Raw genomic sequence first — 13,756 nt, forward strand, 5'->3', positions numbered from 1 at the left:
AAAGTAAAGGGGCTGAATAATTTTGCACGCCCAATATTTCAGTTTTTGATTTGTTAAAAAAGTTTGAAATATCCAATAAATGTCGTTCCACTTCATGATTGTGTCCCACTTGTTGTTGATTCTTCACAAAAAAATACAGTTTTATATCTTTATGTTTGAAGCCTGAAATGTGGCAAAAGGTCGCAAAGTTCAAGGGGGCCGAATACTTTCGCAAGGCACTGTAGTTATTAGTACTGAAGCAACTGTGAGTAGATATTAGCATTAGTGGCGGACTTCGGTTTCTAACATAGCAGGTGTAACAGTATAACTTTAGACCGTCCCCTCGCCCATACCCGGGCGCGAACCAGGGACCCTCTGCACACATCCACAACAGTCACCCTCGAAGCATCGTTACCCATCGCTCCACAAAAGCTGCGGCCCTTGCAGAGCAAGGGGAACTACTACTTCAAGGTCTCAGAGCAAGTGACGTCACCGATTGAAACGCTATTTAGCGCAAACCACCGCTAACTAAGCTAGCGTTTCACATCCGTTACACAGGAATCGGGTTTATTTCCGAGAGACTGATGACCACTCCATGAGCAATGCAGTAGGTTCAAAGGTAACATAAAGGTCATGACCTCTGAAATGATTGAAGTGGTAAATTGAAGCATATCTAAAATGTTACATACACACACACAATCCATCTTGCTAATCTCATCTCAAACCACTGGAAACAAACCACTGAGTTGAAGAGAATGGGCAGTGCTTCTTAGATCCTTCAAGCACATCCGTAAGAGCAGCAGGAGATCTGATCTAATGAGTGGGGTGTTGTTTATATAAGAGCCTTCCTTCATCGTGGCCATTAGGCTAAAAGCACTTTACATGTACCACTAGAATCCCCAAAAAGCACTTCTACTTTTCTCTCAGATGTATGCTGGTATTCTTAGTCACTGAAGGTCGACTGGGATTCAGCAAATTATAAACACGTCCTCCTCTGAAACAGTTCCTTAGATGAAGTACATTCAGAAATTATTCAGACCCCTTTTCCACATTTTGTTATATTACAGCCATATTCAACAAAAATCATTAATCTACACAAATTAACCCATAATGACAAAGCAAAAACAGATTTTTACATTTTTATTTGCAAATGTATAAAAAACAAACTGGAAATATCACATTTACAGAAGTATTCAGACCCTTTATTCAGTACTTTGTTGAAGCACCTTTAACAGCAATTACAGCCTCAATTCTTCTTTAGTATGACGTTACAAACTTGGCACACCAATGGGGAGTTTCTCCCATTCTTCTCTTCAGATCATCTCATGCTCTGTCAGGTTGGATAGGAAGCGTCACTGCACAGCTTTCAGGTCTCTCCAGATATTTTCAATTTGGTTCAAGTCTAGGCCACTCAAGGACATTCAGAGACTTGGCCCGAAACCACTTCTGCATTGTCTTGGCTGTGTGGTTCAGTTCGTTGTCCTGTTGGAAGGTGAACCTTCACCCCAGTCTGAGGTCCTGAGCGCTCAAGAGCAGGTTTTCATCAAGGATCTTTTTTTTTACTTTGACTAGTCTCCCAGTCCCTGCTGCTGAAAAACATCCCCACAGCATGATGCTGCCACCACCATGCTTCACCGTAGGGGTGGTGCCAGGTGTCTTCCAGACGTGACGCTTGGCATTCAGGCAAAGAGGGCAATCTTGGATTCATCAGACCAGATAATCTTCTTTCACATGATCAGAGTCCTTTAGGTGCCTTTTGGTAAACTTCAAGGGGGCTGTCATGTGCCTTTTACTGAGGAGTGGCTTCCGTCTGGCCACTCTACCAAATGGAGTGCTGCAGAGATGGTTGTCCTTCTGGAAGGTTCTCCCATCTCCACAGAGTACATATGATAATATGTATATTGTAAAAAATCCTGTTAAGGATGTCTTTATCAAATAGTTGTATTTGATAGGGGTTAACCCCTTCTTATAGACTACCTCCCACCAAAACATTAGATATACCAACATATGTCTGATTAAATGGAACTCTACAGAGATTCATGGGGCCTGGGTCCTCCTGTGCACAGCAGCATCTCCCAGACAATAAAGTCACGGTCAAGGAGAACATTCCTGTTGTGATTTATCTGAAGAAGTAAAGCCAAGGGGATTACCTGTAAGTAATAAATAATTGAGGCCCATCGTTTGAAGCCAAAATGAAGGATCTGCGTCTCTTAATTCATTTCAGTTTTTGAGAAATTCTTGAACGGGACCCAAAGAGGGATTAGTATCAAGGTAAGCAACAAATTCTTTATTGAAAAACAATACTAATATTTCATGACAAACACGCGAACGAACACATGAACACACACACACCCACACGCGCACACACACACACACGCACACACGCACACACTCAAGCATCGCACAAAAACCAACATAGACACCCTGGTCCAAGATGGTCAGTAGAGATAAATACTCTGAATCTGATCCCAACTCTGTTTCCAACTGTACAGACTGCAGTTTGTCTGCACTGGTCCCACAGAGTTGAGTTGTGGTCCATCTGACATGGGTCTGAGTCAGGAGTAGGCCAAATCTGGTTCAGGTCTATGTCAGTACGGTGAGAACAGAACTGATGTATGTGCAGTACGGAGAGGTCCTGGGGCAGGATGTAATAGGGGCTGGTGGAGGGGCTGAGTCTGAAAGAGGGCGGAGCCAGATGTAGGGGCAGGACGCAAATGGAACGGGGACAGGGTTGCCATGGCAGCAGCAGCAGCGAGGGAGAGATGGCTCTGTAAGAGGCGCGAGACGAGAGGCTTTGCCAAGTCCTCCTTCCTCAGAGTGATCCCAACCTGGAAACCACACACAGCGTGATCAAAACACTTCTACAATTAAATCACAACCAGTCTACAATTAAAATCACAACATGATCACAACATGATCACAACCAGTCTACAATTAAATCACAACATGATCACAACCGGTCTACATTTAAATCCCAACATGATCACAACCGGTCTACAATTAAATCACAACGTGATCACAACCATACCGCTATCACACCTGTTCCACAATCTACAACACTTTGCAAAACAACTCCAATCCAATCATACCAGATGTAAAGCACAAACAGTCCACAACAAAACCTCCAGTAAAGTACTGCCAAAAGACAATAATGTGGTACTCACTGTCTGCAGATTCTGGTTGCGTTGAGGCGGCAGACCATAGGGGCTAAACTTGGGCTTGGCTGGCTTCCCTGCTGCACGGTCTTTATGCCTTCTACTGCTGATGTGCTGAGGAGAGAGAGGGGGGCGGGTGGAGAGAGGAGTGGGGGGTGACAGGGATGAGGGAGAAGGAGATGTCTTAGCCACATGGGTCAGTCTAGCTCAATGATTCATCAGGTCACAGGAAATTAATGGAAACACTAAACCTAATTAAAATCCATCTTTTTCCTCTCATCTCTGGAACGCAGATGTATATATAGTCATAAAAGGGCGGATTTCAGTTTAAATATAGTATACAACTAACCTGTTTGAGTTGTGTCTCGGAGTTGACGTGCACATCGCAGACCTCACAGTGGAAAGTTTTGTTCTGTAGCCCAGTCGACACCTCAGTGGGAGTGGCCAGCTTGGCTTTGACCCCTGACCTGGGGAATGACTTTATGGCTCCGTCGCCGCTCCTGGCCTCCAGCATTGTCTTGTGTTTCGTGCCTGACAGGGTGAAAGGTCAGATGGGTCAAAGGTTAGAAGCAGAGACGCCAACTAAGTACAGTATTAACAAAGTGGGACATCACACTCTAGGAGCTCAGAAGCAAAAATGTAATATGCGTTTTTTGGTTGTTGTTTTTTCAGATACAAATATTTCATATCCAACGTTTCGACAGCCAAGCTGTCTTCATCAGGGTATATTCAAACTTCATCACTTTACCTGTCAGATCAAGATGGCAATAATGGCCTAGCCCTTGGGAATAGGGAGTGAGTGATCGATTGGTGTGGTATTGACCCGATGAGAGCAATGATTAAGAAGACGGACTTGTTGCAACATGATGATGACACACACCTGTGCACAAACAGGTCAGTAAAGCTTCATTCTCACCACTGTTGTGAGCCTGTAGCTGGGATGCAGAGTTGACCGCCACCTTGCAGAGAGAACAGTATAGTAGTCTCTTAGCCTTCTTTTCCTCCGACTCCACAACCTCCTCCACCTCTCCCTCCATCTCCTTCTCCACCAGGGGACAGAGTGACAGAGAGGGGTCAGAGGGAATTTCCATGGATACAGATGAGCTGCAGGTCGATGGAACCACCCTAGAGGCAGAGGGTGGTGACAACACGGCTCCGGCATCTACACAAAAGATTAGAAAAGAGCATTGTGATAAGGGTTTATCCCTCCATATTCTGTCATCGTAAAATGAAAACAAATTTGAGTGTGGTGAATGGTGAATTAGTGGGGAGAGTGTTTGTGTGTGTGACAGTGGTGGTGAGAGAGAGGGGAGATAAGTTAACTCTGATGCTTTCTTCTCTCCTACATCAACCTCTAACAGAGTCTCTAATGCTGATTACCACTGCAGGGTCTGCGTCCCAAACTACACCCTATTCACTATCTAGTGTACTACTTTTGACCAGGGCCCATTTTCGCAAGCATCTCAAGTTTCTCAACTCTTACCATAACTCACGGAGACAGATAAAAGAACACCAGTGTGTATGAGATTCATTAGCTGTAATCTTGGTATTAATCCAAGATTTCCTATGGGTAAATCCACTTGAATGCAATCGCTTTTTGACAGCACCCCTTTTGATTTGAACAAAACCTTCATTACATACAGTATTTGCCCATTGTTGACTTGCTCAGAAAGTTACTTTTTGGGACATTCAAAACATTCAAGAGATAGAAGTCCTGAAAGTTGACCTTTTTTGATGTCTTGATTGATTGATGTCTTTTAAAAGTTTACAAAAACAGGGTTGTCAAACAATTCTATAATTTATTGAATGTTTTATTGATTTATTGATTTATAGCAATTATGGCATTTATTTTGCCTTAAGCATCAACTATCTAAAATGTGTCCAAATTTTTTCATATTCGCATATGTTGTAGCTTAGACCCTATTTGACATCATCTGAGGTGTTTGTGTTGTACCAGCCATCTGTTGAGACAGCATGCTCTTGAATACAGGGTGGGTGTCATGTTTTGACTGTTAAATGTACTAAAATGGGAATGAAATAGACATTTTGACTTTCAAATAGTACCACAAAGATGGTTGGACATCCACACATCAGAGAATGTTGAGTTGAATGGGAAGATCTGTGGTTTTAAATTATACTGTCAATCCTCCATAGGAGACCTACAGATGAAGGATCTTCATTTGATCACTCTTTTATTTCTGAGAATCTTCCTGCCTAGTAGGAAATGCAAATTTGTGGGGTATTTGAGTTTTGAAAGGCTTCTAAAGTTAAAGTTAAAATTTAAATTAAATTTCAATGGTGTACCAGCTGAATTGCAATAGTCCAAAGGGATAGCTCCATTCTATGAATTATATTTCTATGATTGAAATGACACCCTGTATTCAAGACCATGTTGTGTCTCAACCAATGGCGGGCACAGCACAAAAACCTCACATCGGTTCTAGGCTACAACATATGCGAATATGAGAAGAATCTGAGATTAAAGGTTAAAAAATATATTGTATTCATTAAAAAAAATGTTTTCTTTCAAGACGTTTTAAAATATATGGACAACTCTGTTAATAAGCTTTTAAATTATATTAAACTCAACTGTTTATCTTTTCCAGTGATGAAAACATAGATGTCTCATTGTATGAGCGGGAATATAAAATGGGTCAACTTTGAGCACCTGTTTAGGCATTCAGGTCCAAAAGGTTCCTTTCTGACCACTTCTTCCATAGTCTTAATTCATCTGGATTTACCCCTCTGGGAATCTGATTCCATTTCTAAGAGTAGTTCTTCCATGGTCTTAATTCATCTGGATTTACCCCTCTGGGAATCTGATTCCATTTCTCAGAGTAGTTCTTCCATGGTCTTAATTCATCTGTATTTACCCCTATGGGAATCTGATTCCATTTCTCAGAGTAGAACAATTAGAGGCTTGGATTGAGATGATTATACTCCATTATCTGCAGTGAGACAGACTGGAAATAGGGAATTTGGGAACCTTGCCTTGGTAATGGTGATTAGGCCTGTGAGGGTTTGTTTGTCTGTTTTCATTGACTGTCTCTCTAAAATGGCAATAAGGCTGTTTGACAAAGTCATCATCACAAAGCTCCCCTGTTTCTTCCACACACAGAAAAACTCACTCTATCACTATCGCATGAAATCAAAATGGTCTCTTACTATGTCGCATATTTATCAAACAATATGCCTCCCACTCTCTAAAACACTCATGCACACCAACAAATATGATAAGGGAATGTATCAAACACCTGGAAACCATGGAAACCATGGATTTGATACCATTCCACTGATTCCGCTCAAGCCATTACCCCAATTAAGGTGCCACCAACCTCTTGTGATATAAAGACACATACACACTCCCAGATCTGCAGAGATTAACAAGCAACGCAAACTCCTACAGCTGTGGATGCATACATACTCACAGATCTGCATACATTACAAACACACAAGCAAAGTACTGCGTTTGAACCTCTAAAGACTGAGAATATACAGTTGAAGTCGGAAGTTTACATACACTTAGGTTGGAGTTAATAAAACTCATTTTTCAACCACTCTATAAATTACTTGTTAACAAACTATAGTTTTGGCAAGTCTGTTAGGACATCTACTTTGTGCAGTAATTTTTCCAACAATTGCTTACAGACAGATTATTTCACTTATAATTCACTGTATCACAATTCCAGTGGGTCAGAAGTTTACATACACTAATTTGACTGTGCCTTTAAATAGCTTGGAAAATTCCAGAAAATGATGTCATGGCTTTAGAAGCTTCTGATAGGCTAATTGACATCATTTGAGTCAATTGGAGGTGTACCTGTGGATGTATTTCAAGTCCTACCTTCAAACTCAGTGCCTCTTTGCTTGACATCATGGGAACATCAAAAGAAATCAGCCAAGACCTCAGAAAAAACATGTAGACCTCCACAAGTCTGGTTCATCCTTGGGAGCAATTTCCAAACGCCTGAAGGTACCACATTCATCTGTACAAACAACAGTACGCAAGTATAAACACCATGGGACCACGCAGCCGTCATACCGCTCAGGAAGGAGACACGTTCTGTCTCCTAGAGATTAACGTCCTTTGTGCGAAAAGTGAAAATCAATCTGAGAACAACAGCAAAGGACCTTGTGAAGATGCTGGAGGAAACTGTTATAAATTCATCTATATCCACAGTGAAACAAGTCATATATCTACATAACCTGAAAGGCCGCTCAACAAGGAAGAAGCCACTGCTCCAAAACTGCCATAAAAATTCCAGACTAGGGTTTGCATCTGCACATGGGGACAAAGATTGTGCTTTTTGGAGAAATGTCCTCTGGTCTGATGAAACAAAAATGGAACTGTGAGGCCATAATGACCATTGTTATGTTTGGAGGAAAAAGGTGGACGCTTGCAAGCCGAAGATCACCATCCCAACCGTTAAACACCGAGATGGCAGCATCATGTTGTGGACTGCACTTCACAAAATAGATGTCATCATGAGGATGGAAAATGATGTGAATATATTGAAGCAAGATCTCAAGACATCAGTCAGGAAGTTAAAGCTTGGTCGCAAATGGGTCTTCCAAATGGACAATGACCCCAAGCATACTTCCAAAGTTGTGGCAACATGTCTTAAGGACAACAAAGTCAAGGTATTGGAGTGGCCATCACAAGCCCTGACCTCAATCCTATAGAACATTTTTGGGCAGAACTGAAAAAGCGTGTGTGAGCAAGGAGGCCTACAAACCTGACCCAGTTACACCAGCTCTGTCAGGAGGAATGGGCCACAATTCACCCAACTTATTGTGGGAAGCTTGTGGAAGGCTACCTGAAACGTTTCACCGAAGTTAAACAATTTAAAGGCAATGCTAACAAATACTAATTGAGTGTATGTAAACTTCTGACCCACTGGGAATGTGATGAAATAACTAAAAGCTGAAATAAATAATTCTCTCTACTATTATTCTGACATTTCACATTCTTAAAATAAAGTGGTGATCCTAACTGACCTAAGACAGGGAATTTCTACTAGGATTAAATGTCAGGAATTGTGAAAAACTGAGTTTAAATGTGTTTGGCTACGGTGTATGTAAGAATCAGACTCAACTGTATGTAGGGTATATACATGTATATAGGGTCTGAAAACTTATGTCAACTTATGTCAATGTGATATCAATGTGATATTTTTTAAATACATTTACAAAATTTATAAAAACCTGTTTTTGCTTTGTCATTATAGTGTATTGTTTGTAGATTGATGAGGGAAAAAATATTTAATTCATTTTAGAATAAGGCTGTAATGTAATAAAATGTGGAAAAAGTAAATGGGTCTGAATACTTTCCCGAATGCACTGTATTTAATATGTATTTAGGGTAATGTAGAGGAAGGGGTGTTTAATGCCTTTCAGCCTTTTAGTCCATCTGCACTTTTTGACAGTGAGGATAGACAGGTGCACACAAACACGTGCACATGCACTCATGAACGCAAGCACACACACACACACACACACACACACACACACACACACACACACACACACACACACACACACACACACACACACACACACACACACACACACACACACACACACACACACACACACACGTATGCACGCAGTGCACACAAGGGGAAAGACTGCCCCCTCTCATTGAAGCCTCTGAAGTTCAAGGCCGACCACGGTACAGTCATTGAAATCAAATCAAATCAAATCTTATTTGTAGATGTTAATGCGAGTGTAGCGAAAATCTTGTGCTTCTAGTTCCGACAATGCAGTAATAACCAACGAGTAATCTAACCTAACAATTCCACAACTACTACCTTATAGACACAAGTATAAAGGGATAAAGAATATGTACATAAAGATATATGAATGAGTGATGGTACAGAACGGCATAGGCAAGATGCAGTAGATGGTATCGAGTACAGTATATACATATGAGATGAGTAATGTAGGGTATGTAAACAAAGTGGCATCGTTTAAAGTGGCTAGACACACACACACACCACACACACACTAACCTGTTGAACTGGGTTCTGAGCTGGGCGGCACAAGGCAGGGTGATACGCTCTTGGTCGTGGTTTCCTTGGATACTGTGTCGGGGGCTCTGGTCTTACAGTCCAGTGGGTCGAGGGCTTTGAGCCTCTTGAAGTGTTTGGTACCATTGTAATGGGATGAGGCCTGGCTCTACACAGAGAGAATAGAACCAGAACCACTGAGTCACACAAGCGACAACAACTCCAATGACCATGCAGTAGTAAGAACTCAAGTCATCAAGTCATATAGCCACAGGGTCAAGCCAGAGATCTAACATTATTAGTGTTTCATCAGTTATCAGATGCTCTTATCCAGAGCAACTTATAAACTCTGAGATTTTCATCTCATACATCTCATCCAATATCAAACCTGTGCCATCCGCAAAGTATATGTACTGGTTAACACCACACAACACTTGGTATATATGTACTGGTTAACACCACACAACACTTCGTATATATCTACTGGTCAACACCACACAACACTTAGTATATATTTATTGGTCAACACCACACAACACTTAGTATATATCTACTGGTCAACACCACACAACACTTAGTATATATCTACTGGTCAACACCACACAACATTTATTATATATATACTTGTTAAGTTCAAACTCTGCAAGCATCCCTGGTCCTGCCCTGTATGTGGTGAAACTCTGCAGCATCCCTGGTCCTGCCCTGTATGTGGTGAAACTCTGCAGCATCCCTGGTCCTGCCCTGTATGTGGTGAAACTCTGCAGCATCCCTGGTACTGAACTGTATGTGGTGAAACTCTGCAGCATCCCTGGTACTACCCTGTATGTGGTGAAACTCTGCAGCATCCCTGGTCCTGCCCTGTATGTGGTGAAACTCTGCAGCATCCCTGGTCCTACCCTGTATGTGGTGAAACTCTGCAGCATCCCTGGTCCTGCCCTGTATGTGGTGAAACTCTGCAGCATCCCTGGTACTGAACTGTATGTGGTGAAACTCTGCAGCATCCCTGGTCCTGCCCTGTATGTGGTGAAACTCTGCAGCATCCCTGGTCCTGCCCTGTATGTGGTGAAACTCTGCAGCATCCCTGGTACTGCCCAGTATGTGGTGAAACTCTGCAGCATCCCTGGTCCTACCCTGTATGTGGTGAAACTCTGCAGCATCCCTGGTCCTGCCCTGTATGTGGTGAAACTCTGCAGCATCCCTGGTACTGAACTGTATGTGGTGAAACTCTGCAGCATCCCTGGTCCTGCCCTGTATGTGGTGAAACTCTGCAGCATCCCTGGTCCTGCCCTGTATGTGGTGAAACTCTGCAGCATCCCTGGTACTACCCTGTATGTGGTGAAACTCTGCAGCATCCCTGGTCCTGCCCTGTATGTGGTGAAACTCTGCAGCATCCCTGGTCCTACCCTGTATGTGGTGAAACTCTGCAGCATCCCTGGTCCTGCCCTGTATGTGGTGAAACTCTGCAGCATCCCTGGTCCTGAACTGTATGTGGTGAAACTCTGCAGCATCCCTGGTACTGAACTGTATGTGGTGAAACTCTGCAGCATCCCTGGTACTGAACTGTATGTGGTGAAACTCTGCAGCATCCCTGGTCCTGCCCTGTATGTGGTGAAACTCTGCAGCATCCCTGGTACTACCCTGTATGTGGTGAAACTCTGCAGCATCCCTGGTCCTGCCCTGTATGTGGTGAAACTCTGCAGCATCCCTGGTCCTGCCCTGTATGTGGTGAAACTCTGCAGCATCCCTGGTACTGAACTGTATGTGGTGAAACTCTGCAGCATCCCTGGTACTACCCTGTATGTGGTGAAACTCTGCAGCATCCCTGGTCCTGCCCTGTATGTGGTGAAACTCTGCAGCATCCCTGGTCCTGCCCTGTATGTGGTGAAACTCTGCAGCATCCCTGGTACTACCCTGTATGTGGTGAAACTCTGCAGCATCCCTGGTCCTGCCCTGTATGTGGTGAAACTCTGCAGCATCCCTGGTCCTACCCTGTATGTGGTGAAACTCTGCAGCATCCCTGGTCCTGCCCTGTATGTGGTGAAACTCTGCAGCATCCCTGGTACTGAACTGTATGTGGTGAAACTCTGCAGCATCCCTGGTACTGAACTGTATGTGGTGAAACTCTGCAGCATCCCTGGTCCTGCCCTGTATGTGGTGAAACTCTGCAGCATCCCTGGTCCTACCCTGTATGTGGTGAAACTCTGCAGCATCCCTGGTCCTGAACTGTATGTGGTGAAACTCTGCAGCATCCCTGGTACTGAACTGTATGTGGTGAAACTCTGCAGCATCCCTGGTCCTGAACTGTATGTGGTGAAACTCTGCAGCATCCCTGGTCCTGCCCTGTATGTGGTGAAACTCTGCAGCATCCCTGGTACTACCCTGTATGTGGTGAAACTCTGCAGCATCCCTGGTCCTGCCCTGTATGTGGTGAAACTCTGCAGCATCCCTGGTCCTGCCCTGTATGTGGTGAAACTCTGCAGCATCCCTGGTACTGAACTGTATGTGGTGAAACTCTGCAGCATCCCTGGTACTACCCTGTATGTGGTGAAACTCTGCAGCATCCCTGGTACTACCCTGTAAGAGGTCAAACTCTGCCTACCTCTGAGTTGAACCTCAGTCGGCAAACAACACACGATGAGCTGGGTTTCCTCATAAAGGGCGTGGTTAGTCCAAATCCTGGACCAAAACGGGATTTGTGATCACGGTCCATCTGCAACAACAAGAGTGAAAAGGTGTTGAATTACTGTGGTATGGCTAGGGCTGAGGCAGAAGTGAAGGTTGAGCAAGATGTCAATGTTAAAGAGTACCTTAAATACTCTCACACTAGGGCTGTGGGGGTCATGACATTTTGTCAGCTGGTGATTGTCAAGCAAATAACTGGCAGTCTCACGGTAATTGACAATTAATTAACATAAACACATTTAGCATCTCGTGGCTTCCACGCATAGCCTACAAGCCACTGACATAAATCTTTGGAATATCTACATTTTAAAAAGTCTAATAAATCAATATAATATAGTTTACACCATAAATACACATAAATCCATTATTTATTTTAGACCAGTATAAAGAAACATGATATGAAGAAAATGTAGTCTTTTTCAGTTGAACAGAATAGCATACTCTGAGCTATCCTTATGTTAGGCCCAGGTCTGGCTATGCCATATGGCCGTATACACTAGTTAATTTAGTAGACAAGATTTGCAGAGAATTCAGTGGTATTATTTTATATTATAGTATGAAGAATACAATTGAACATAGCTGAATAAAATAGAAAGTATATTTTCTCCAAATTATTTGAGGGAGTGTCACATGCGGTGTTTCTATGTTGAGTGAGTAACAAAGACACTTGTCCTCCTATATGCTTAATTTAGGGTTATTTATGCAACTTGAGTTGTGATACAAACACTGGGCTATATGTTTTGATTTTAATACATTCGAAGGCTGCATGATGCGACTCTAATGATGATTTGAAAAGGCATGAACTCTGCTTTATTTTTTTGTGCAGGCTGCACACACTTTATCAGTCTCTCATTCACAATTTGACAAGCACTTGATAATGTCTCGATTTTCCCGGCAGCATCCCCTTTGTGTGGTAGTTGTTCCGTTGGGCTGAATATAATAATTATAATACCCTTCTCCCGGCTGAGTGCTCCAAAGCACCTCTCACTCACATGGCTCTCTCAGATATCTAAATTCTTATTAAGCCCGTCATGTGATCGGGTCCTTCTCACAGGCTACAAGTGAAGACAGACACATCAGGGATGCAACTGCGAAATTCCGAGGCGCATATTGAAGAATTATCCATATTTACTATTCATCAGCCAACAAGATGAGTAAGCCTAACGAATATCAAAAGCACTAGCCTATGTCAATCTACTATCCTGCATAATATAAAAATGTACTTATTCTATTCTGTGCGAGAAATAAATATTCCAAACATAGTCTGGAATGCGATAGCTCCCAAATGAATACAACCACTAGCATCAAAAACAAAAACCAATGAGGCGGATGCAACAGATCAGAACGTTTAGCTTAAAATGTTGATAAACTATTAGGCAATTTCTTCACATTAAGCGCAGCAATGCACATACGGTAGGTAGTAGGCTATAAGATCAAATGTTCCAAAATGCAATCAATTAGCGGGAATTCTCAAAAGTGATCACAAATGCAATTATGCATGTAATGCTTTTATTATAAAGGTGCATTTTTATGGTGAAAACTATGTTCCCCAAACTTTAAACTCAACCACTGGGTGTGTTAGGCACTACACCTGTTGTAAAGCGGATTCATTTGCTTCATTTTAAGAAGTAATTTGGCCCCTTCAGTTGTGATACAAAACTCAAAACATATAGGCATGTGGGCTAGGCTACATTAGGTGTGCGATTATGATTTGAACAAAAACAACAAAAAAGGCATATGCTGTTTCTTGCCTTACTGCTATGGTGGCAAAATTAGAAACATTATTATGCAAATGCACTGTATGAGCCTTAAACCTGTACATTTCCACTGTCTGTTTCTCTGATGTAAGAAGCCATTGTATTTTCCTCTCTTGTTTCTGAGAGACTTGGTCACGCGGCCAAAGACAAAGAGCCTCTAAGAATGACCACAGAT

At 42.6% G+C, this 13,756-nt stretch overlaps 1 protein-coding gene across 3 annotated transcripts in view; it reads right to left on the reverse strand.

Annotated features, from left to right (window-relative positions):
- Positions 1-1,104: 1,104 nt before the first annotated feature.
- LOC118375656 (zinc finger protein 385D-like) overlaps positions 1,105-13,756 on the reverse strand; it is a 46,984-nt gene continuing 34,332 nt past the window's right edge. For all 3 annotated transcript variants that reach the window (XM_052469914.1, XM_052469915.1, XM_052469913.1), the window contains 6 exons: positions 11,742-11,852; positions 9,146-9,311; positions 4,051-4,296; positions 3,484-3,665; positions 3,144-3,248; positions 1,105-2,807 (listed from right to left, as the gene is read on the reverse strand). In XM_052469914.1, coding sequence (XP_052325874.1) covers positions 2,568-2,807; positions 3,144-3,248; positions 3,484-3,665; positions 4,051-4,296; positions 9,146-9,311; positions 11,742-11,852 — 1,050 coding nt within the window. In that variant the 3' untranslated portion in view covers positions 1,105-2,567. The remainder of the gene's footprint in view (positions 2,808-3,143; positions 3,249-3,483; positions 3,666-4,050; positions 4,297-9,145; positions 9,312-11,741; positions 11,853-13,756) is intronic.

This window comes from Oncorhynchus keta, chromosome 19 (assembly GCF_023373465.1).
Source record: "Oncorhynchus keta strain PuntledgeMale-10-30-2019 chromosome 19, Oket_V2, whole genome shotgun sequence".
In the NCBI taxonomy this organism is placed as follows: domain Eukaryota; kingdom Metazoa; phylum Chordata; class Actinopteri; order Salmoniformes; family Salmonidae; genus Oncorhynchus; species Oncorhynchus keta.